This window comes from Carlito syrichta, unplaced genomic scaffold (genome assembly GCF_000164805.1).
Source record: "Carlito syrichta isolate Samal-C Ts95f unplaced genomic scaffold, Tarsius_syrichta-2.0.1 Scaffold305313, whole genome shotgun sequence".
NCBI classification, from domain to species: Eukaryota; Metazoa; Chordata; class Mammalia; order Primates; family Tarsiidae; genus Carlito; species Carlito syrichta.
In genome coordinates, this window is record NW_007249409.1 from 296,407 (window position 1) to 320,814 (window position 24,408).

The 24,408-nt window shown below is 42.0% G+C and overlaps 1 protein-coding gene across 1 annotated transcript in view; it reads left to right on the forward strand.

Annotated features, from left to right (window-relative positions):
* The window catches only part of DEPDC5 (DEP domain containing 5), a 147,362-nt gene that overhangs the window by 38,813 nt on the left and 84,141 nt on the right, over positions 1-24,408 (forward strand). The window contains exons 13-23 of the mRNA XM_008061535.2: positions 1,068-1,171; positions 1,708-1,782; positions 3,234-3,368; positions 4,583-4,644; positions 4,959-5,032; positions 10,483-10,552; positions 12,451-12,487; positions 13,311-13,431; positions 16,809-17,029; positions 21,762-21,965; positions 23,941-24,076. Of these exons, the coding sequence (XP_008059726.1) occupies positions 1,068-1,171; positions 1,708-1,782; positions 3,234-3,368; positions 4,583-4,644; positions 4,959-5,032; positions 10,483-10,552; positions 12,451-12,487; positions 13,311-13,431; positions 16,809-17,029; positions 21,762-21,965; positions 23,941-24,076 (1,239 nt within the window). The remainder of the gene's footprint in view (positions 1-1,067; positions 1,172-1,707; positions 1,783-3,233; positions 3,369-4,582; positions 4,645-4,958; positions 5,033-10,482; positions 10,553-12,450; positions 12,488-13,310; positions 13,432-16,808; positions 17,030-21,761; positions 21,966-23,940; positions 24,077-24,408) is intronic.

Below are 24,408 nucleotides of genomic sequence, written 5' to 3' on the forward strand. Positions count from 1 at the left end.
GTCTCGAACCCACAGGCTCAGGCATTCCACTCCCCTCAGCCTCCCAAAGGCACGGGATTACAGGCTGAGCCACCGAGCCCGGCTTGTTTTTGTTTTTAATAAAAGCAAATGTATTTATGTAGAATAGAATCATGAACCTTCATATACCCGTTATCCATATTTAATACTTATCAGAAAGAATCACATCATTTTTGGTGGCTTTATAACATCTTGTCACATTCTGTCCAGTTTTATTATAATTTAACTAATTTCTTTTTTTTTTTTTGAGTAGGAGTCTCACTCTGTTGCTCAGGTTGGAGTGCAGTGGCACATTCAGCCACCATGGCCTCAACCTGCTGGACTCAGGTGATCCTTCCACCTTAGCCTTCCAAATAGCTGGAACCACGGGCATGCGCCACCACACCTGGCTAATTTTTTTATTTATTGTAGAGACAATGTCTTGCCAAGTTGTGTAGGGTAGCCTTGAACCCCTGGGCTCAGGCAGTCCTCTTGCCTCTGCCTCCCAAAGTGCTGAAATTACAGGTGTGAGCCATTGTGCCCGGCTTAATTTCTTATTACTAAATATTTAATTTTTTAAAATACATCCACATGGTTCTAAGTTTTAAAGATACAGAGGGTATACTGTAAATAGATTTCATGGCATCCCTTTCCCCTAATCTTGACCCTGACCTGGACATATTTATTGGATATATATGTAATATATATATATGTATGTTCTTTTTAAAGATTTTTTATACATTCCACCTAATTGTAATTCAGGAAGGTAAAATTTACATGCTCACAAAGTATGTGAGAATGTTTGTATCCCTGCCTAACACTGAGCATTAACACACTGGCCATTTTTAAATATTTTGCGATTTTTAAGTTTTAAATGTATATGACTATTAATATCATTGCATTTCTTTGTTAATGTTTGTTAAATGTATTTCACTTTATTACTTATTATTATATGGTTAATTCCTTTAATTCTGGGAATCCCACCTTCTTTTCTTGAAGCCTTGTAAGGGACCTGGTGTCCTGTATGTAATAGTTGCTCAATATCCATTTCACGATGATACTCCTTTCAGAGTGGTGGTACAGAATGAGAGAAGAGAAGAGTGGACTTCGCTCCTTGTCACTATTAAAAAACTCTTCATCCAGTATCCAGTGTTGGTGCGACTGGAACAGGCAGGTACTGCATCCATATCGTAGATTAAGGTGCAGTGGGGAAAGGAGGTATAGGAAGGAGGCTGGGAGACCGAAGAGGCCCATGCTTGTTTCCCTCCTTTTGCTGCTTTTATGCTTCTGGTTAGCTTTCTATTTTCAGTTGGATCCAATTGTACATTACATATGCAGTAAGTTCAACAGTGTCCCCGGTACAGGGCAGTGGGCCCTGTTGAGCCAGACACCTTCTCCTATTTTTTTTTTTGGAGTCTTACACCCTGTTGCCTAGGCTGGAATGCATTGGCGTGCTCATGGCTACTGCAACCTTGATCTGCTAGGTTCAGGCAAACTTTCTGCCTCAGCCTTCCAAATAGCTGGGATTATAGGCACACACCACCATACCCAGCTAATTTTTTGATTTGTTATAGAGATGAGGTCTTGTCCTGTAGCCCAGACTGGTCTTGAACTCCTGGGGTCAGACAGTTCTCTCACCTATGCCCAGTTAATTTTTAAGAGTTCATTTTTCATGAGATATTTTTCCTTCTCTTGTATCTTTTGCTTCAGAGGGCTTTCCTCAAGGTGAAAATTCTACCTCAGCACAAGGAAACTACCTGGAGGCCATCAACCTGTCATTCAATGGTGAGTAAGGAGCCTGCACACTGCTTACCACGTGGCTATGAGCTTCTCTTACTAATGTTTGAAGACCCAGACCTAGGTGATGATGCTCCCACCCACCTATCCCCCAAATTAATTCAGAGCAATAACTTCTGATTGAATGGTTTCAATAACCTATATTTAGCTCTTGGGTCTTCTGCTGGGAAATTAACTTGGGAATCTCATCTGCTTCTCATGATAAAGAACTGAAGAGAATCTTCCTTGGGCTCTTTGTTTTACTGCAAACTGTGTTCTTATTCTTTTCAACCCCATCCCTCAACTCCTTCTAGTTAAGTTTTTAAAAAATCTACTTTAAAAAATTATTTTTGAATTTCAGCTACACCTAGACGTAAAATGATAATTAAAATACTGTAACCAATTTATCTAATAAAATTGGCAACCAGCCACTATTTTGTTGAAAAAAAAATTAAAGAAGTAACCCATGTTCCTAGAGTTCAAGTGTGGAGAGACGTATCCAGTAAAAAATGGTTAACCTCACTTGCACAGTGTTTCTTCTTCTAAGGGGAACCATTGTTAACCATGTGGTATGACTTCCTCCAATTGTTTGTTCCTGCATTTATATGTTAGCTGAAATACTGTTGTTTGTAAATAACAGAAACCTACTGAATTAGTTTAAACAAACAGGGAAATTTACTCTAAGTGTACAGAGGCTTAGTGGAACAGCCCGGAAAGGCTTGAAAGCCATGTTGGAGAAAGTAGGAAACTTGGTGACTCTGGGAACCATAGCAGCAGGAATTCCTAGAGCTATATTCAGCTCAGCTACCCTAGCTCTTCTGTCTGTTCAGAATTTCATGTTCCTAGTAGGAGAATCTGATCTGCTCATCTCTGGTTAGGTGTCTTATCTGGTGCTGACCAGAAGTGAAAGTGATGATGTGTGTTCACATCACTGTGTTTATCACTTTCCCATGTGTCTGTATCCAGCTGCTGGGGAATTCTAGAGCAGTGTGTTTTATTAGTAAATCTTTTTTGTCATATCTGAATATCACTGATTTTCCGTAGTAAGGATTACAGAGGCTGGGAATAAAAATTAACTCACCAAATTTACAAAGTGATTCTCAAATTCTGGTCTACTCTCTTAAATATTGTCTTAAACTAATATTTGATTCTTGTAAGTTTTAGTACAGATTCATATATGGATGGTTTAATGGTATGAAATTGGAACATTTAAGGCTGCACAAGGCGGTGTCGAACATTTATGAGAGGGATTAGCGAAGGTGATGGTGACTTAGTCCTATGTGCAAGCAGTTCTAAATGTAAAAGAAGAAAGACAGACATGCATATAACTAACTAGAATGTGGCAATTGCTGTAATAGAAATATGGACAGAATGCTCCAAGAGTGCAGAAATGTTTGTCTGTGGCTGGTTTCTGAAAAGCTGTACCATTATAATTGGGGAACTTTTTGTTTTATTTCAAGTGTTCGACAAGCATTACATCAACCGCAACTTTGACCGAACTGGACAGATGTCTGTGGTGATCACACCTGGGGTGGGTGTCTTTGAAGTGGACCGCCTACTCATGATCTTGACCAAGCAGAGGATGATAGATAACGGTAATGCTCTCTGGGTTGTGCTCTGTCTCCAAGTTCATAGCCTAACTTTCCCTTAGAACTCTGAGCTTTTACTGACTTCTTAGAGTATGAAGAGCTCCACAAAGTGCTCTGTATGTCACAAGATCTGGGATGTCAAGTGACAAAAATAAATATCAAGTGACAAAAAAAGTTTCATGGTCAAATCAGTTTGGGAAATGCTGGGTCAGTTAAGATTCCATAATTGCAGGGCTTCCTCAGAGTTGTTTGTTTGTTTGTTTGTTTTTTGTTTTTTGAGTTGGAGTCTCACTCTGTTGCCCAGACTGGAGTGTAATGGCCGCTCCTGACCGACCACCGCAGCCTCGACCTGCTGGGCTCCGGTGATCCTTTTGCCTCAGCCTTCCAAGTAGCAGGAACTACAGGCGCGCGCTACCACACCCGGCTAATTTTTTTGATTTATTGTAGAGATGAGGTCACACCAAGTTGCCCAGGCGAATCTCGAACCCTTGGGCTCAGGCAATACACTCACCTCAGTTTCCCAAGGCGTAGGATTACAGGCTGAGCCACCGAGCCCGGCTAGAGTTTTTAATGTTAGTGTATGTTGTTTATCTCTGAAGGGTATATCTGGATACTCTGTGTTCCCCAAATATATTTGGCACAGAGAACACTTGCTGGGGGATTGTTTCAAGGGGCCAGTGTGCCATCAGCCCATTTTAGAAAGCATTATCTGATCATCTAGTCCAGTCCTCCCTCCATGATGTGCCTTGTATCCTCAACTCGGCTCCATGACCACCAATTTGATTTGTTTCACCAATAAGATGGAGTTGGAAAAGTAAATCCTGATTTCCAGTAAAGAAACTCTGTTACATGATGTGGATTGTTTTGCTTTTACTTTTTACTGAGACTACAGAGTTCCTATTCCTTTCTGGCTTTGAAACTTCAGTGATGGAGGCCCGATTGTCTTTTGTTTCTGGTTTTTTACAAATCATGTTCTACAGGGCAGTCAAAGGCTAATTGTCAAGCACTGAATAGTGACAGGTACAAGGGGACTCAAAATAGGAAACAGGCAAAGTGCATCTATTTACTTATTTGCTGTATAAGCAGCACTGATGAAGTTATATACTGTAGGATGGTACATTGGCTTTGCTTCATACCCAGTTAAATGATATTTATAGATTGGGACGCTTATCTTTGCTGCTTCCCTCCCCCCCAACTCTTTTTGTCTTTTCTTTTTTTAGGAATTGGTGTGGACCTGGTGTGCATGGGAGAGCAACCATTACATGCTGTTCCTTTGTTCAAGGTAATTAGATTGTGGATTTGCTTACTAAAGTTTTCAGTTTGAGAATAGTTAAAAATAGAAAAAAAGCTGAACATGGTGGTATATTCCTATAGTCTCAGCTATTTGGGAGGTTGAGGCTGGAGGATCCCTTGAGCCTAGAAGTTTGAAGCTGTAGTTTGCTATGATCAGGTCTGTGAATAGCCACTGCACTTCAGACTGGGCAACAGAGTGAGGCCCTTTCTCTTAAAAAAAAAAAAAAAAATCAGAAAGTTGGAGCAGTTCCTCATCATCTGTGTTTTTTTAGCTTATCTATGCACTGACTTTTTTCCTTTCAGCTACATAATCGGAGTGCTCCTCGGGATTCTCGTCTGGGTGATGACTATAATATCCCTCACTGGATAAACCACAGGTGGGTGTGATCTTGATAAGTAGTAGGTTTGGATTTTGAATAGCTTTATTATCATTTCCTCTTTAAACCTGTTAAGTTCTTATTATGGTACTAAACTGTCAAGAAAATGTGTAAACCAAAGTTTTAACATTTGCTTAAGTTCTCTACATGTAAAGCAGTAGCAGTAATATAGGAATGATCTATGGTCAAAAAATTAAAAACAAACTTTGGAGGACTTCTTTCCACTTTTTTTTTTTTTTTTTGAGTTGGAGTTTCACTCTGTCTCCCAGCCTGGAGTGCAGTGGCATGCAGGCTCACGGCCACCCCAGTGTTGACCTGAGCTCCAGTGATCCTTCCGCCTCAGCCTTCCAAGTGGCCAGAACTACTGGCATGTGCTACCACACCTGGCTAATTTTTTTCATTTATTGTAGAGATGAGGTCTCACCAAGTTGTCCGGGCTGGTTTCAAACCCACGGGCTCAGGCAGACCACTTGTCTTGGCCTTCCAAAGTGGTGGGATTACAAGCTGAGCCTCCGAGCCCGGCCCCACTGTTTCTTAATCTTCTTATTCCCAACTCCCACAGACCATAGCAGACTAACACTATGCCTGGCTTCCTCTATTTGTAGAAAAGTCCTCATGCTTCTTTACATGGGACAAGGTTTCAATTTTCCTACTGATTCTAGCTCAGGGATAACTCTGCCAATGCCACTTTATCTTGGCCTTCATCTTTTTGAACTCTTACATAAATCCTATTGGAGTATCTATTTCTAGTATCTCCCTTCTTCAATCCATCCTTTAAACCAGGTTTCTCAACCGTCACATGACTGCCATTTTGGCTAGATCATTCTTTGTGGCAAGTGGCTGTCCTGTGTATTGTAGGATATTGAGCAGCATACTTGGCCTCTATCTACTTGATTTCAGCAGCATACCCCCCAAGTTGTGACAACCAAAAATGTCAGCAGACATTGCCACGTGCCCCCTGGATGGCAAAATTCTGTCCCATTCCCCATTGAGAATCACTTCTTTAGGCCAGAAGTTTTTTTTACTTTCTTTCTTTCTTCTTTTTTTTTTTTTGAGTCTATGTCTCACTCTGTCACCCAGGCTGGAGTGTAGTCAGTGGCATGCTCATGGCCACCACAGCCTCAACCTGCTGGGCTCAGGTGATCCTTCTGCTTCAACCTTCCAAGTAACTGGAATTACAGGTGTGCACCACCACGCCCAGCTAATTTTTTTGATTTCTTGTAGAGATGAGGTCTCACCATGTTGCACAGGCTCGTCTCAAACCTGTGGGCTCAGGCAATCCTCTCTCCTCCACTTCCCAAAGTACTGAGATTACAGGCATGAGCCACTGCGCCTGGCCCAATCAGTAGTTTTCTTATTTCCTTCTCTTTTTTATTTTGTTCTTAATCAACAGGGCCTTTTTGTCAAGTAAAGTCTTACTTGGAATCCCAGTATGTAAAAGTGAAAGAGTATTAGTGTTCCTCTCTGCCCTTATGTGTCAGGCCCTGATGTGGCAGCAAGAACCCTGGGGGTTGGAGACCAGCATCTATCAACTACTGCTGTACCTGGTTGCCAGAGTCATTTTTTGAAAACCAAATTCTACTGTTCTTTCTCTCTGATTCCTCATGCCACCTTGATAAAGACTGAAGTCTGAGGCCTCCCCTCCCACTACTTGCCCACTTTCTTTCTGCATAGCAGCACTCACATCTTATTCTCACTTCTAGGTCTTTCTACCTAGTGGGCCTTTCCACTGACCCTTCCCTTGAGAATGCCTGTTTATCCTTTAAGACCCAGCTCCAACATCCCTCTTCTGTGAATTCTTCCTGTGCTGCTTCCAATAGCCAATAGCTGCTTTCTCTTCTGTGTTTATAGAACATTCTGTCTTTACAGGCTGGAGTGCAGTGGCACACTCATGGCCACTCAGCCTCAACCTGCTGGGCTCAGGTGCTCCTTCCACCTTAGCCTTCTAAGTTGCTGGAATCACAGGTGCGCATGACCATACCCAGCTAGTTTTTTTTTTTATTTATTGTAGAAATAAGGTCTCGCTAAATTGCCCAGGCTGTTGTGGAACCCCTGGGCACAGGCAATTCTCTCAGCTCTGCCTCCCAAAATCCTGGAGGTGTGAGCCACCATGCCCAGCATAAAGCCATACTTTTAATGATGTTCAATTTTATATGTTATCATTTCATAGCCTGATTAAGTCATCTTTTAAAAATTTCATAATAAGTTGCCTTTGTAATCTTCTTCATCTTGTGTTTATGTTGTCATAGTTCATATCTGGGTGCCCTCTAAAACAAATAAATAAACAAATAAGCAAACAAAAAAACTTGCCAGACATTATAGCTCCCACCTGTAATCTCAGCTACTCAGCAGGTTGAGGTGGGAGGTTCGCTTAAACCCAGGAGTTTGAGGCTGCAGTGAGCTATGATTGCATCACTCCAGCTTGGGTGACAAAACAATTGGACACAGTGGCTCACACCTGTAATCCCAGCACCTTGGGAGGCAGAGGCAAGAGGATTTCCTGAACCCAAGGGTTTGAGACCAACCTGAGAAACTTGGCAAGATCTCATGTCTTCAATAGATAAAAACATTAGCTGAGTGTGGTGGTACACACCTGTAGTTCCAGCTACTTGGAAGGCTGAGGTGGAAGGATCGCCTGAGCCCAGCAGGTTGAGGCTGAGTGGCCCTTAGTGTGCCACTGCACTCTAACCTGGGTGACAGAGTAAGACTCCAACTCAAAAAAATAAAACAAAAATTTGGTTTAGGTAAAATGATTATCTTGAGCTTTTTTTCCACTTATTTCAGAATGACTTCTTTTTTGTTAGCCTCTAATTATTTTCAGATTTATAATCTTTTCATATTCAGATTCACTTACCAATAAAAAAAAAGCTATTGTTAATTATACATCATATTTCATGGTTTTGAGTTTTGTTCTGGAAATAAGATAAAAAGTAAATATAGTATGCACAGAATTATATGTGAATTTAAATATTACAATTTCCTCATTTTACTTTATGGTAACTTGAAAGTTTCCTGTATCCCTTTACTTTTCATCCTAAATTGGTTCTCTGATGTCAATTAAGATAGAGGATGGAACCACCTGCTTCAGAATCTGAGAATCAGGTGGACCTGAGACCTGCATTTTACATTTCATTGTTAGCCATGTTCACTTGAGCCACTCAGGGATGGGAACAAGAGGGCCTGAACTGGACGGCTGCTCACAGGGTCCATTGTTCTCCTGTCAGCAAAGCCTCTTCAGAAGTGGGCAAAGCATACCCAGTATAGTAAGACCAGAGACCTTACTAAACATAATCAAATTGCTTCAGTGAGAACTCATTATCCCCCAAAGTATTATTGGCTAATAATAAAAATTGATCAAAAGAGTGAATTAATAACAGTTTGGTAAGAATTATAAAACTGGGATTTTGGGGATATCGCAGGACATAACTAGAATCTATCTTAAAGATCATATATGTCAACTAGTCACACCATATAGGTGAGGAAACTGAGTTCCAGAAAGGTTAAGTGCCTTGCCTTGGGTTGAGCAGAGAGGTTAAGTGCCTTGCCTAGGGTTGAGCAGAAAGTTCATGGCAAAGCTGCAGCTATTCATTTGAAATCACGATATTAGACTGTTTTTAACCTCCAAAAATAGCAATTTCATGTGATTCAATTTAATAGAAATTCTTTCTTCTGGCTGACATCACTTTATCACTCAGATCTTTTCCATTTAATGTTTGGAATTGGAGTAGCATCCATTATTTGGTGCTTTCCTTAATACCACTGTGAGAGGCCAGATCCCAGGGGCTAGTTGAACTCTAGGTCTGACTCCAGGTGACATTCTTATGTTCTTATGCACTTTAATTTTTGCCACTAGGATTGCCCCATAGTCCATTAGTTATCTATTGATACTATATACCTTTTAATTTTTGTTGTTGTTGTTGCTCATGGTCAGAGTTTTGGTGAAAGATGTGGATTGGTCAATATTCAGAACTTCTTTTTTTTTTTTGAGTTGGAGTCTCACTCTGTCACCCAGACTGGAGTGCAGTGGCCGCTCCCAGCCACCACAGCCTCAACCTGCTGGGCTCCGGCGATCCTTCCGCCTCAGCCTTCCAAGTAGCTGGAACTACAGGCATGCGCTACCACGCCCGGCTAATTTTTTTTTGATTTATTGTAGAGATGAGGTCTTGCCAAGTTGCCCAGGCGGGTCTCGAACCTGTGGGCTCAGGCAGTCCACTCACCTCAGCCTCCCAAAGGCGTGGGATTACAGGCTGAGCCACTGAGCCCGGCTTTTTTTTTTTTTTGAGTTAGAGTCTCACTCTGTCACCCAGGCTGGAGTGCAGTAGCACACTTACGGCCACCGCAGCCTCGACCTGCTGGGCCCAGGTGATCATTTTGCTTCAGCCTTCCAAGTAACTGGAACTATAGACATGTGCCACCACACCCAGCTGATCTTTTGATTTATTATAGAGATGAGGTCTCACCATGTTGCCCAGGCTGGTCTTCTTTTTTTTGAGTTGGAGTCTCACTCTGTCACCCAGACTGGAGTGCAGTGGCTACTCCCGGCCACCGCAGCCTCAACCTGCTGTGCTCCGGCGATCCTTCCGCCTCAGCCTTCCAAGTAGCTGGAACTACAGGCGTGCGCTACCACGCCTGGCTAATTTTTTGATTTACTGTAGAGATGAGGTCTCACCAAGTTGCCCAGGCGGGTCTCGAACCCACGGGCTCAGGCAATCCACTCACCTCAGCCTCCCAAAGGTGCGGGATTACAGGCTGAGCCACTGAGTCTGGCCAGGCTGGTCTTAAATGCATGGGCTCAGGCAGTCCTCTCACCTCGGCCTCCCAAAGTGCTGGGATTACAGGCATGAGCCACCAAGCCCAGCCAATATTCAGAACTTCTTTGCCACAAATTAGTAATAGATAAAAGAGAATACAGAGAGATGCCTTAGGAATAGAAGTGCCTGCACAGCCTCTGTCACTCATTCATTCAACAGGGCAAGGCTATGTCTCTAATTTTCTTATATACCTGACTTCACTATGTTATGCTTTTCAGAGGGATTGGGACTTAGTGGGTCTTGTCTTGCCTTGGTTATTCTTGCTTAAGTACTAATCAATCAGTGAGTGATAAGGACATCCCTTGAGTTCAGCCTCATGTCAAGTATCAAGGTGAAAAGTATCATGATGTAAATAGATTTAATCCCTGCCACAAGGAAGATATTGTAGTCCAGTTAGGAATTAGGACTGGCACACATGCAACAATTTATGAGAAAAAACAGTAGCACATCAATTAAAAACATAATCAATGTTTTATTGTAACTGTTTTGCAAAAAAAGTTAGAATTGGGAATATCAGTGAAATCTAAAACAAAGCCTGTCACAGGAGGGCTGATCCATGCCTGGGATTTCAACTGTGTGTTGAGGTTTAAAATAAAAGGAGTTTAGATTCATGACCCTGTTTTGTTTTTGTTTTTACAGTTTTTACACGTCCAAAAGCCAGCTCTTTTGTAACAGTTTTACCCCACGAATAAAACTGGCAGGAAAGAAGGTAGGTTTCACCAACCAGCAGAGCCTTTGGGAACTGCCACACATTGATGTGGTTATTTTAGCTCTGAGTTACCCTCATCTCCCCCCATGGTCAAAACAGTTTAAGAAATTTGTTACACTGAGATACCACCTAACTCCAGTCACGATGGCCATCAACAGTAAGTCAGAAAACAACAGATGCTGGAGAGGATGCGGGGAAAAAGGAACACTTCTACACTGTTGGTGGGCATGTAAACTTATACAACCTCTGTGGAAAACGGTGTGACAATTCCTAAAAGATCTACAAATTGACCTTCCATATGATCCATATGGGAATATACCTGGAGAAACTCAAATCACTCTATGAAAAAATACCTGCACATGCTTATTACAGCATTAGTTGCAATTACAAAAACATGGACCCCCACCGTGCTGCCTATCAAAAGTGGACTGAAGTTTTTCAAAATGTGGTGTATATACATGATGGAATATTACGCAGCCATAAAGAAGGACAAAATTATGAACTTTGCAGCAACTTGAATGGATCTAGAGTCTATAATACTCAGTGATCTATCACATTAACAAAGAACTGAGTAGCACATGTTCTCACTCCTAAGCGGACCCTGAACAATTATCCCAGTACTATAAAAAAGGGTTTGGCAGTAGTGGCCATGTGTATTGAGAGTAATTGAATGAAAAATATTCATGACTTTTAACCAGGAAATTCCATTTGGGGGCATGTGATGTAAGAAAATAATTGAAGTTGCTGTATGCAATAGATCTGGGCTTAGTTTTATTTATTGTAGTGAGAAATTGAAAACAATAGAGCAATGAATGACTAAATCATGAAATACCACTTGTTGAAATATATTTGCAGCTAATTAAAATGTCAATTTTAAGAGCTTGAACAAGTGTCTCTGATGTAATGTGAGAAGAAAAGCTGTTTTGTGAATAGGCCACACCCCAGGCTGTATTCACCCTTTTGGATGTTTCTAGTGGAGCTCAGTTCTCTGAGGTTGCTCTATTTGTGGCTGTGAATCAGTAGTTACTTCCCTTTTCTTTTTTAGGGGATGACTGTTAATGTTACTCTTCTAATAGGGAAACTATTAATTTGGTGGAATCCAGGGACTCCTAAAATAGGCTATTTTAAGTAGTGAAGTTCTAGGAGATGGGATTCCGTCCAGTTAGGGCCTTCTCCTGCCTTCTGAGGCTTTATGCCTTCATCACAACTATTTTCAACAAAGTGGAACATGAAGGAATTTCTGTACACCATGATTATTTTAAAGAAGCAAGAATGAGTGTTGTAATGAAAGATTTAAGGGTCTTGAAAAAGATTTATTAAGAAAAATTTAAAAGCAATAGCTCTATCAGTTTTTTCTCTACCTTTGTATGCTATTTCAACACATTTGAGTGATCCATGGAGTGCTAAGTGTAGGCAGATAGGTGCCAGTGCTGTGGTGAAGGGGGAAGCATTCAGGACTTGGGTCAGGTGGGACCTAGCTGTGGTAGAACAAACATAAGAGGAAGTTGACAGAGAAGTGGGCTTGGATTTTGGCTTTGCTACCTGCTAATCATGTGACTTTGGGCAAGTCCCTTATCCTCTGTAGAAATGAATACCCTTGCCTTTAAAGTAGGGTCCATTTTTTAGTTATTGATAATTGCCATTCTAATAATAATAATAATAATAAAGTAGGGTCCGTGCTCCCACTGGACACAGTTGTGAGAGTACCAAGATGTGAGGTGGGAATTAAAGGACCATGGCAATTAGGTGTCACATGTTAGCTTTTGCCTTTTCGTCAGTTACGGGGAAGGTTAAGACATGGTCTTTGCCCTGGGGAACAGCCACATACATACTTTGCCTTATGATAAGATCTATTTTAACAGAGGAATGAGTGATTAATTATCTTTTCGCTTTTACAGCCTGCCTCTGAGAAAGCAAAAAATGGCCGTGATACCGGTGAGTATTTTTTAAGATGTTCTTTCATCACTTTTAGAAGGAGTCAGCTAACTCACAGCCACAAAATTATGTGAAGTTGCATAAAAATTTCACAGAAAAGTCAAGAGACCTGAGTTCTCTTTGGGTCAACTTTGAAAGACCCTTTAAACACCTTGTGTTTTTGTTCTGTTAGCTGCAAAATGGGTAATGACAAAACTTTGTTTTTCTTTCCCATAGGTCTTTGGTAGGGATCAAAGGGTAGAAAGTTTTAAAGCACTAGACATATTATGATGCTTTTTTTTTTTTTTTGAGTTGGAGTCTCACTCTGTCGCCCAGGCTAGAGTGCAGTGGCACGCTCATGGCCACTGCATCCTTGACCTGCTGGGCTCAGGCAATCCTCCTGCCTCAGCCTTTCAAATAGCCAGAACTACAGACATGTGCTATCACGCCCAGCTAATTTTTTTATTTATTGTAGAGACGAGGTCTCACCATGTTGCTCAGGCTGGTCTTGAACTCCTGGGCTCAAGCAATCCTTCCACCTCAGCCTCCCAAAGTACTGAGATTACAGGCGTGACCCTCTGCGCCTGACCTGAAGATGATATTTTTAGAGAGAGATCAGAGAAGAATGCGATTCTACCAATACTTTGCCTTTATTTAGTGCTATACTATTTCTATGTTGCTTTGTCATGTAAGTAATTTAATCTCAGCAGTCTGATGAATGGGATATTATTCCATTTTTTCTTGAGGAGATGATGATCTGCCTTGCAGATTTTGGTGAAGACCCTCTGAAGGCATCTGTTTGAAATGTATTTGGATAACAATTTGTATTATTTGTGTATTTCAGCTCTCGGGACTCCAACAGAATCTGAAAATGCCCTTCCCATCCAAGTAGATTATGATGCTTATGACGCTCAAGTGTTCAGGCTGCCTGGCCCATCCCGGGCTCAGCGCCTCGCCACCTGCAGGTTTTCTGCTATATTTACTTAGGGGTGTATATAAAAATTGTTTAGGAAAACCTGGGTCCCAGTATGAAAGCAACCTTGAAAATGTTTTAAATTAAAACTAGCCAAATGGAATCCAAGCCATGTAGATTAGTAGGAATTTTGTTCTTAGGCTCTTTAGCCCAGCCATTTTGTTTGCTATAAATTATTGTTTCAAGGAGAGAGTGCTTATGCTATTTCTAGCCAAAGTACACAAATTCCAGAATTTTCCTCTCATGGGACTGGGCTCAGAGTTTCTTTTAGACTTGTTATTCCCAGAGGGCAAGAACTTTCTTTCTTTGATTCTTTCTTTTTAAGTTTACTCCGTGGTGTTTTGGTCATATAGTAGTTTTTCTCTCTTTTTTAGGGATGGAGGCATACCGCTTTACTGGGGGTGAGGGCAGGGGAGGGAGAGGTGGGTGGGAAGCAAAGAGCATCAACCTCAGCCAGACTGACTTCCTGGGCTCTGCCACTGCCAAAAGCATTATAGTAGTTTTTAATTGCGTTGTAGTTAGATATACCAATCTATTAATTTCTGGGTCTTCTATAAGAAAATCCTTTCTACCCCAAGGTTATAGGTGCACATTTTTTCTTTTCTTCTAATACTTTTTTTTTGAGTTGGAATCTTACTCTGTCACCCAGACTGGAGTGCAGTGGCACACTCCCGGCTACCGCAGCCTCAACCTGCCGGGCTCCAGCAATCCTTCCGCCCCAGCCTTCCAAGTAGCTGGAACTATAGGCATGCGCTACCATGCCTAGTTAATTTTTTTTAATTTTATTGTAGAGATGAGGTCTCACCAAGTTGCCCAGGCGGGTCTCGAACCCATGGGCTCAGGCAATCCACTCACCTCAGCCTCCCAAAACACTGGGATTACAGGCTGAGCCACCGAGCCCGACTCTTCTAATACTTTATGGTCTTGGATTTTATGCTTAGTTCTTTATGTAAATTTTTTTATGAATGCGTAAAACAGAGCTCTAGCTTGTTTTTTCCCCCCAGTTGACCATATACCATGAGTCCATTTTCCAGATTTCTTTTTTTTTTTTTGAGTTGGAATCTCACTCTGTTGCCCAGACTGGAGTGCAGTGGCTGCACCCAGCCATCGCAGCCTCGACCTGCTGGGCTCCGGCGATCCTTCTGCCTCAGCCTTCCAATTAGCTGGAACTACAGGTGCGCGCTACCACACCGGCTAATTTTTGATTTATTGTAGAGATGAAGTCTCGCCAAGTTACCCAGGCAGGTCTCAAACCCGCGGGCTCAGGCAGTCCACTCACCTTGGCCTCCCAAAGCGCTGGGATTATAGACTGAGCTACTGAGCCCAGCCTCCAGATTTCTTAAATCTACGAGTAACCACAACTGACTGGAAGAATATTATATCTCTTAATTTTGTGGCAGATGAGCTTGGAGTGGCCACATGATTGCGTTATGTCTTTTTTCCTCATCCCATCCTAATGTTTTTATCTTGAGAATGCTTAGAGCTCAAATAACCACTATTAACAACAGCATTCCTACATGTGGATGCTTCTGAGGGGTTCAGTAATAGCTGTTATACTTAGGGGCCACTCTTCTGAGTCTTTAAAAATACTTCCATAGTCCAGGATCCTTGGTTTTCTTTGTCTAATCAGAAATGGCAAGACCCAGTGTTTTAGGTACCCAGGTTGTATGCTCCTTGAAGGCACAAACCATGTCTTAATCAGTGCTCTATTTCTTGCATGTGGCAAAACATACTGCTGCTCATGTATGTTCTATTGAAATAACAGACGTAGCCAGCACTTGGGATCTGTTTTCAGGCTTATTTAAGCTCTTATTTAAAACAAAATTTTTCCAAGAGAAAAGGGACCAGCTCTGAGGCCAGAAAGACAGCCCTGTTGGTGAGGTATCTCTTTGATTCTGAGTTTTTGCTTCCCCATTGGGCTTCTCTCCTTTTGATCCTTCTTCCTAATGCTTCTAAAGGTTTTCCCATTAGAGAATTTTGTGTTTTAATGAGCGCATATTGTTTTAAACTTTTTAAAAAAGGAAACTTTCAAACATGTTCAAATAGACTAGTAGTACATGAGAAGTTATCACTATGTTGCCAGTCTTGTTTCATCATTTCTGAATTTTGGCTGGAGTATTTTAAAGCAAGTCCCAGGCATCTTTTTTTTTTGTAAAATCAGTACATGCTTTTGCATACATTTCTAACAAACAGGAATTTTTTTTTCTTTAGTTGGAGTCTCACTCTATCGCCTGGGCTGGAGTGCATTGGCACACTCAGTCACTGCAGCCTTGCAGCCTCGACCTGCTGGGCTCAGGTGATCCTTCCACCTCAGCCTTCCAAGCAGCTGGAACTACAGGCATGTACCACCATGCCCGGCTCATTTTTTTTTTTAAATTTATTGTAGAGGTGAAGTCTTGCCAAGTTGCCCAGGCTGGTCTCGAACCTGTGAGCTCAGTCAATCCTCTCACCTCGGCCTCCCAAAGTGCTGGGATTATAGGCGTGAGCTACCACGCCCAGCCACAAATATGAATTTAAAAAAAAATTATCACAGTACCATTATCACTACTGATAAAATTAACACTAATTCCTTAATATCCTTTAATGACTCTAATAGACTGTCCATATTTATATTTCCCAGCTGTATGAAAACTGTGTTTCTAGCCAGGCTCGGTGGCTCAGCCTGTAATCCCACGCCTTGGGAGGCTGAGGTGAGTGGATTGCCTGAGCCTGTGGGTTTGAGAACCGCCTGGGCAACTTGGCGAGAACTCATCTCTTAAAAAAAAAAAAGAAAACTGTGTTTTTGCAGTTGGTATGTGTAAATTGGGATCTGAACATTGCCTTTGGTTGTAATGTCTTTTTTTTTTTTTTTTTTTTGCATGTATGACAGTAGAATGTCTTGCTTTTTCATTTGGCTGTTTGTTTTTTTGTGATGTTTAAGTTTTCTTCTATTCCCTGAATTTCCTGTAAACTGGCAATTATTTCTAGAGGCTTGATTAGATTCAGGTTCAAATTTGGGGACAAGAAAACTTCTCAGATGGCACTATGTACTTTCTCTTGTATTACATTGTACTGGTCTGGTTATTCCATTTTTGGTGATGTGAGATTGATCAGTGGTACCAGTTTAGGTGAGACTGGAGCCATCACTTCTTTATGATCCCTGGACTTTGGTTGTGTGAGAACTGTCCATCATTTCACCCCTTTCTTACACAACATCTCAGGCCGCTAAGGGCAGAGTACCTCCTACGTATTTTCCACTCATAGATCACACTGGGGATTTTTGTTATTAGCTTCCCAAGTGGGTTGGTCTGGTGATAGGTTTTGGGGTTTTAAGTTGAGGTGGGACAGCATCCCTTGCTTGGTGGTAACTTTTTGTCTTTTGCCTAGCAGGTCTGTGAGAGAACGGGAGAGTCATAGTCGAAAGAGTGCCAGCTCCTGTGATGTCTCATCCAGCCCTTCCCTGCCAAGCCGTGCACTGCCCCCTGAGGAAGTGAGGAGCCAGGCTTCTGATGACAGCTCCCTGGGCAAGAGTGCCAACATCCTGATGATCCCACACCCGCACCTGCACCAGTATGAAGTCAGCAGCTCCTTGGGCTACACCAGTACTCGAGGTCAGAAAGCTGAAGCATAAGCAGAGGTGGGGAAGACTTTCTTACTGTAGTGAGGGGATGGGAGATGAAGGGAAGTTCCACATCTTACTTATTTCCATGTCAGTGAAAGTATGAATCACCTTAGTGGTTAGGTATGTGTATATTATACTATTTTTGTGTTTACTTTTTTTTTCTCCCATTACCATAACTGTATACCTTTCTTAGGCCTGGGGTCAGAGGAATTTGCTTATTTCCTTGTCATTTCCATTTGTGTCATACCTAAAACAATCACTGTCCTATATTTCATTTTAAGGTTTCTCCTCTCAGTTACCTGTTAATTTGTCTAGCACAAAGAAACACAGGTGCTGCTCTTCTTGTATCTTATCTTATCCCTCTAGCAGCAACTATAACTAGGATGGACAGGTCCCTCCTGACTTTAAAAAACACTTTTTATTTTGGGCTGAGCGCAATGGCTCACTCCTGTAATCCCAACACTTTGGGAGGTGAAAGTGAGAGGATTGCCTAAGCCCAGGGATTTAAGACCAGCCTGGGCACCTTGACAAGACCTTATCTCTACAATAAATCAAAAAATTAGCCAGGCATGGTGGTGCATGGTTATAGTTTCAGCTACTTGGAAGACTGAGGCGGAAAGATTTCCCAAGCCCAGCGGACTGAGGCTGTGGTAGCTGTGATGTGCCACTGAACTCCAGCGTAGGCAACAGAGTAAGACAGACTCAAACTCAAAAAAACAAAAACAAAAATAAAAACACTTTATTTTTAAATAAATATTGATTCATAGGACATTGCAAAGTGTCTACAGGGAAGTCTCATGTACCTTTTACTCATTTTCCTTGGTGGTTATATCTTGCATTACTACATTACACTATCAAAACCAGGAAATTGACATTGGTACAATCAGAGCTTATTCAATTCACCAGTTTTACATATGCTTATTTGTGTGGATGTGTGTGTGTATATATATATTTTTTTTTCTATGCAATTTTATCACATATAGATTCATGTAACTGTCACCACAATTAAAATATAGACTGTTGTGTCACCACCAGACTCTCTCATGTTACTCTTTTATAACCACATCCTCCCACTAGTCATTCTCCTTCTTCATAATTTCATTATTTAAGAATGTTATATAGATGGAGGCATACCCCTCCTGACTTTGGAATACAGACTTAGGGATGTTGTAAACACACACAGCTGTCCTGGAACAATCCCCAAAGGGTAAGAAGTATTTTCCATGACCCAGCACATCCATAGGGGAAGCCATTGGCACCAGGGATGTCAGGATTTGAGAACAGGACACTTTTATAGACCAGCACATTTTGTGTGTTGTGTGTGTGTGTGTGTGTGTGTGTGTGTGTGTGTGTGTGTCTGTGTGTCTGTTTGTTGCCCAGGCTGGAGTGCGGTGGCACACTCATGGCCACCGCAGCCTCCACCTGCTGGGCTCTGGCGATCCTTCCACCTCAGCCTTCAAAGTAGCTGGAACTACAGGCATGTGCCACCATGCCCAGCTAATTTTTTGATTTCTTGTAGAGATGAGCTCTTGCCAAGTTCCCCAGGCTGGTCTCGAACTTGTGAACTCAGGCAGTCTTCTCACTTTGGCCTCCCAAAGTGCTGGGATTATAGGCATGACCCACCACGCCGGTCCAAGACCAGCACATTAATAAGGGAAGCCATCGGCTCCAGGGATATCAGGATTTGGGAATAGGACTCTTTTATAGATTAGGCACCACAGCCACTATGCCAAGGGCTTGTGAAAATTTTTCACTGCTGAAAAAGTTTTATTTTTTTTTAACTGATTCAAAGTATGAAAAGGAACTTCTAAAATAGAAAGGAGCAGATATATGACTATAGAATTTAACTTACGTCACGTGTATCCATTAACCATAGAATTCAGAAGAATTTTAATAAATCTGAAATTTTCTAGGTTAGCTTTTTCTCACTTTTTGGAAACGTTTAAGTTTGCATAACAATTACTTCTACTTTGCTGGTAATTTTTCTAGAAGGATTCATAACAGGCTGGGCTCAGTGGCTCAGCCTGTAATCCCAGCACTTTGGGAGTCCTAGGCAAGTGAATTGCCTGAGCCCATGGGTTCAAGACCAGCAACTTGGTGAGACCTTGTCTCTACAATAAGTCAAAAATTAGCCGGGCATGGTAGCATGCACCTGTAGTTCTGGTTACTTGGAAGACTGAGGTGTAAGGATCACCAGAGTCTAGCAGGTTGACACTGGAGTGGCTGTGAGCGTACCACTGCACTCCAGCCTGGGCAACGGAGTGAGACTCCAACTCAAAAAAAAAAAAAGAAGGGCTCATAACAAAATGTAAATGTAGCTAAATGTTAATCCCTTAAAAACCTTTGTTATATTAAAAGCCAGATCTCTGGGGAGAAAGCATTGCTGTTAATCCAAGTAGCTTTGAAAACAGGTTAAAACAATTATCTGAATTGTAGAATTGATTCTATGTCCTTTAATAATTTGGGGAGTTTTTTTTAGGAACCAAAAAGCAATTCACTTGAATCTTACAAGGCAACACTGTCTATACCCCACTTTTGTGTTTCTCTGTTTTGCTTTGGGGTTTTTTTTGAGATGAAGTCTAGCTCTGCGCCTAGGCAGGAGTATAGTGGCAAAATCACATCTCAATGCAGCCTTGATCTCTTAAGCTCAAGCAATCCTTCTGCCTCAGACAGTGTGCACCACAATGTCTGGCTAATTTTTTATTTTTTATTTCTGTAGAGACAGGGTCTTGCTATCTTTACCAGACTGGTCTTCAACTCCTGGCCTCAAGCAATACTTCGGCCTCCACCTCCCAAAGTACTGGAATTACAGATGTGAGCCACTATGCCTGGCCTGTTTCTCTGTTAGAGTTAGGAATTCTCACTCACCTACCGATGCAGTGTAACATAAGAAATAGTTCCCCTACACATATTTTTGCCTCATTTCATGTCTAACTCCTATTTTTCATTCTTTTAAAAGTATGTACTCATCTTTTTTTTTTTTCTGAGTTGGAGGTCCCACTGTGTCACCCAGGCTGGAGTGCAGTGGCATTCACATGGCCACCACAACCTCGAACTGCTAGACTCAGGCAATCCTTCCACCTCAGCCTTCCAAGTAGCTGGAACTACAGGGGCTCGCCATCACACCTAGCTAATTTTTCTAGCTAAATTTTCTTGATTTATTGTAGAGATAAGGTCTCGCCAAGTTGCCCAGCCTGGTCTTGAATCTGTGGGCTCAGGTAGTCCTCTCACCTTAGCCTCCCAAAGTGCTGGGATTATAGGCGTGAGCCACCGCACCCGGCCTCATATTTTTTAAATTGAGTTTTCTTCTTTCATTTCCATAACTAGACCATATTCTTTTTTTATTTGACAAATCAGAGCATCGATTCATTAATTTACAATGAAAAATATAGCTTTGATGGAGAGCTGAACATTCTTGCATGCAGATCAACTTGAGGAATGAAATACAGTAGGATGTATGGCGTCCTGTGCTAAGTATTGGGTAGATAGTGACGGACAAGTTAGATTCCTTGGAATTTACATCAGCTGGACCCACTTTCTAATCTGGGTGGTTGGTTAGTGAACATAGCGTGCATACAGGGGAGTTGGTGTGGATTTCAACTCTGATTCACTCAGGCATGTTGCCTCCATCTCCATAATGAGACCTGTCTGCCATTGGATGTGACAGGCTGAGTCTAAATATCATACCATCTCCTGTCCTGATCAGGGCTGGATATGTTCATTTCTTTCATTCTTTTTTCCTAAGAATTTTTTTTTTTGAGTTGGAGTCCCACTCTGTCGCCCAGACTGGAGTGCAGTGGCCGCTCCCGGCCACCGCAGCCTCGACCTGCTGGGCTCCGGTGATCCTTCCACTTCAGCCTTCCAAGTAGCCGGAATTACAGGCATGCGCTACCATGCCCGGCTGATTTTTTGATTTATTGTAGAGATGAGGTCTCGCTGCCCAGGTGGGTCTCGAACCCACGGGCTCACAGTATTACAGGCTGAGCCACCGAGCCCGGCTAAGAATTTTTTTTAAAACACAATAACATTTGATTGTTTACTCATGTCCTAGTCCACCCGATCAATGGGCGAGGGTACTAATCCGCCCAGTCATTCAGGAACCCAGGCTTCTTCTATCCTGGGTTGCCATGGTTATCAACATTGGTCTCCCAAGTTGCCACAGAAGGGGAAAAGAGAATAGAGAACACGTGTAAAGATCATTGTGGTCTAGGCCTGGAATTGGAACATAGCACTTCTAATTGTGTTTTGTGAACTAGAACTAAGTCATTTTGCTTCAGTGCAAAAGGGCTGGGAGCTATAGTTTTGCTGTATACCCAAAAAGGAAAATCAAATGGGCTTAGTGAACACATTGACTACCAAACACCTATTTTTATTGTTCCTGCCACATAGAGAATATACTATTCAAGTCTTGTCATTCAGTCATTATATCCAGTTCAAAGTCCAGGGTCTCTAGGGAATATGTGGTCCTCCCAGTCAGGTTTGGGTGTGACTTTGTTGGGTTAGTAATTTAGGAACCAGAACTCCCTTCTCCCAAGTATTTAAAGAACAAACCCAACTTATTTCCTTTCTTTATAGTATGGCAGTTTTACTTGTTTCTCTCACTCGCTGACATTTATGATGTCCAAGGTTCTTGTCAGACTTGATTTATCAGTCTGCCTCATTCTGGTTTCATTATGGCTCTATGCTTTCTCTTTGTGACTCAACTCCATGGTAACTGGCAGACATTCTGGAGAACATGATGGAGCCACCACAGCGAGACTCCAGTGCACCAGGAAGGTTCCATGTTGGCAGTGCAGAATCCATGCTACATGTTCGACCTGGCGGCTACACACCCCAGCGGGCACTGATTAACCCCTTTGCCCCATCTCGAATGCCTATGAAGCTCACGTCCAACAGAAGACGCTGGATGCACACCTTTCCTGTGGGTAAGTTGGTTGCCCAGGAAAGAGCCTTAGGCTAGGAGCTCCCAGCCCTGGTCCTCAGCATTAATCTTGGCGAGGTGTTTCAAATTCTTTGAACCTCTGTTGCCCCACCAGTAAGATGGGCATAACTATACCCACTTTGGCCATCCCAGGGGTTCTCATAAGGATCCTTAAAGACACACTTGGGAACAGACTTTGTAACTAACCAGCTACATAAACCCAAGGGTTTCTTTTGGAAAGAAACTATGCTTTGCATCTGCTTTCTTTCCTAAAACTAATGTCCCTCATTCTTGTTCATTTTTTCTTCTCTTAGCTCTCTCTGGATATTGATATTCCTGTCTTGGTTACACAGAGTTATGTTACTTTGTTTTCTTTCAGGGGTCTCTAACAACTGAAAAAAAAAAAATTTTCCCCCAAATTCACTTTTTTTTTCCTAGCCTGTCCTTTTTGATCTGTGTTCTGTCCTCAAGAAGATGACAGTGACATTTTATAAAAGGCTAAAATTAAACTTCAGCTTAATGGGCTCTTAATGGGCTGGGAAGGAACAAATGCATTAAACTTCAGGATTTTTTTTCAGGGAAACTATCCTGCAGAATTCCTGGAAATGTCTAGTTGTTTTCTTTTGCACTTGCTTTTAGTGTTTAAAAATTAAATAAGTGAGAAATGAATCTGGTTAATTTGGCTATAATGGGGTGGGGTGGTAGGAGAGATGGTCATTCCCAACCCTTTCTTACCCTCCTATCTCTGCTATAATCAGTCACACTACTTGTTTCTTTCTGGTGTCCCCCCCATCATTATCCCCACTGGTTCCCTTTGGGATCTCTTGAGAGAACTCTTGATGTTTCTTTCATGACCATCAGCTCTTCTTGCTTCTGTGCTTTTTCTTCTTCTGCTCTTCACACACACTTTATTCTGCAAACACTGTTTGCTTTGTTTCTTCCTCCTGCCTACCTGGCCTTTTAATAACAAAGGGCTTCCTTTGCCACGCTCCCAACCTTCCTCATTCCCATCCTCAGAGGATCTTTTCCTTCTCAACTAAACTTGTGGTCTCCTTCACACAATTTTGCCTCTTTCTCATTTGGGGTATCACAAATATCATTTCTTCTACCAAGATGCCCTCTTCCTTCAACCTCTTGTTAACTTTGTTAATAAGGTTTAAAACCTCTCTTTCTCTAGGAATCTTTTTGTTTTTTAAGATTTGATTAATTCTGATTTATCTCTTACTCTATCTTTTTTGCACTTAAGCACCGTATGCTTCTTAGAGAGACTGGTGTTACTTCCTTAGTTAACAGAGTCATTTAGGTGTTTCCCTTGTGTTTCCTCCACATTGAGATTGTGTTAACTCTCCTGGAAAGGAATCTCTTGTCTCCTGTACTTGTATATTTCTGTATGTCTCAGTTAACATGCATGAGACAGATGCTCCTAAAATATTCTATTATTTGTTATTACTTTTTTAAAGATAGGGTCTCCTCTGTTGCAGCTTTAACCTCCTGGGATCAAACAATCCTCCTTCCTCAGCCTCTTGAGTAGTTAGATGACTGATTAGCTATTAGTTGTAGTGGCTCCTAGTAGTAGCCACCACAACTGGCTAATTTTTAAATTCTTTTTGTAGAGACAGGATCCACTATGTTGCATAGGCTGATGCTGAACTCTGGCCTCGAGTGATCTCCCTCCTCAACCTCCCAAAGTACTGGGATTACAGGTGTAAGCCACTATACCCAGCCCTAAAATGTTCTTAACAGACTAGACAGGATGATAAACATGAGGCCTCATAGTAGGGTGGACCTTACTTAGAAGAGGAGGTGTCCTCTCTTGGTACCCAGAGGGGCTTATATAATTTAGTTCCTCTGTGGTGTGTGCTTCTTTCCATTTCCCCAACACCTGTATCCCAGTATCTGGGAAGAAGGAAGATTGCAGTTAAGTGCACAACACTAGCCATCAGGTGGGATTGATGCTCTGTGGTTCTTTGTTTGGGTAGGACCATCCGGAGAGGCCATCCAGATCCACCACCAGACCCGACAGAATATGGCAGAGCTGCAGGGCAGTGGGCAGAGGGACCCAACACACTCCTCTGCAGAGCTGTTGGAGTTAGCATATCATGAAGCTGCTGGAAGGTGAGGATGTACACAGGGCTCTGGAAGGTAATGTGAGTACACTCTCCAGTACCCAGGACAATGTCCAGAATAGACTACTGACAAAAAGTTGTGTTTATAAGACTTGAAAAAACAATACGAGATTAGGGACTTCCTTTGTCAGTCAGCATCATTCCCTTTGCTGGGCAAAGTACAAAGCAAATAGCCTGACATTTTTGCCTGAGATATTACTTAGGCCCTGCTTTTGGTTTATCTTAAGTCCAAAACACACTTTGTAGACCTCAAATATGGGTTTTTCTGAACCTCAGTCAAGGATGAAATGAGAGAGAAAATGCTTTGAGTTTGGAGTACTG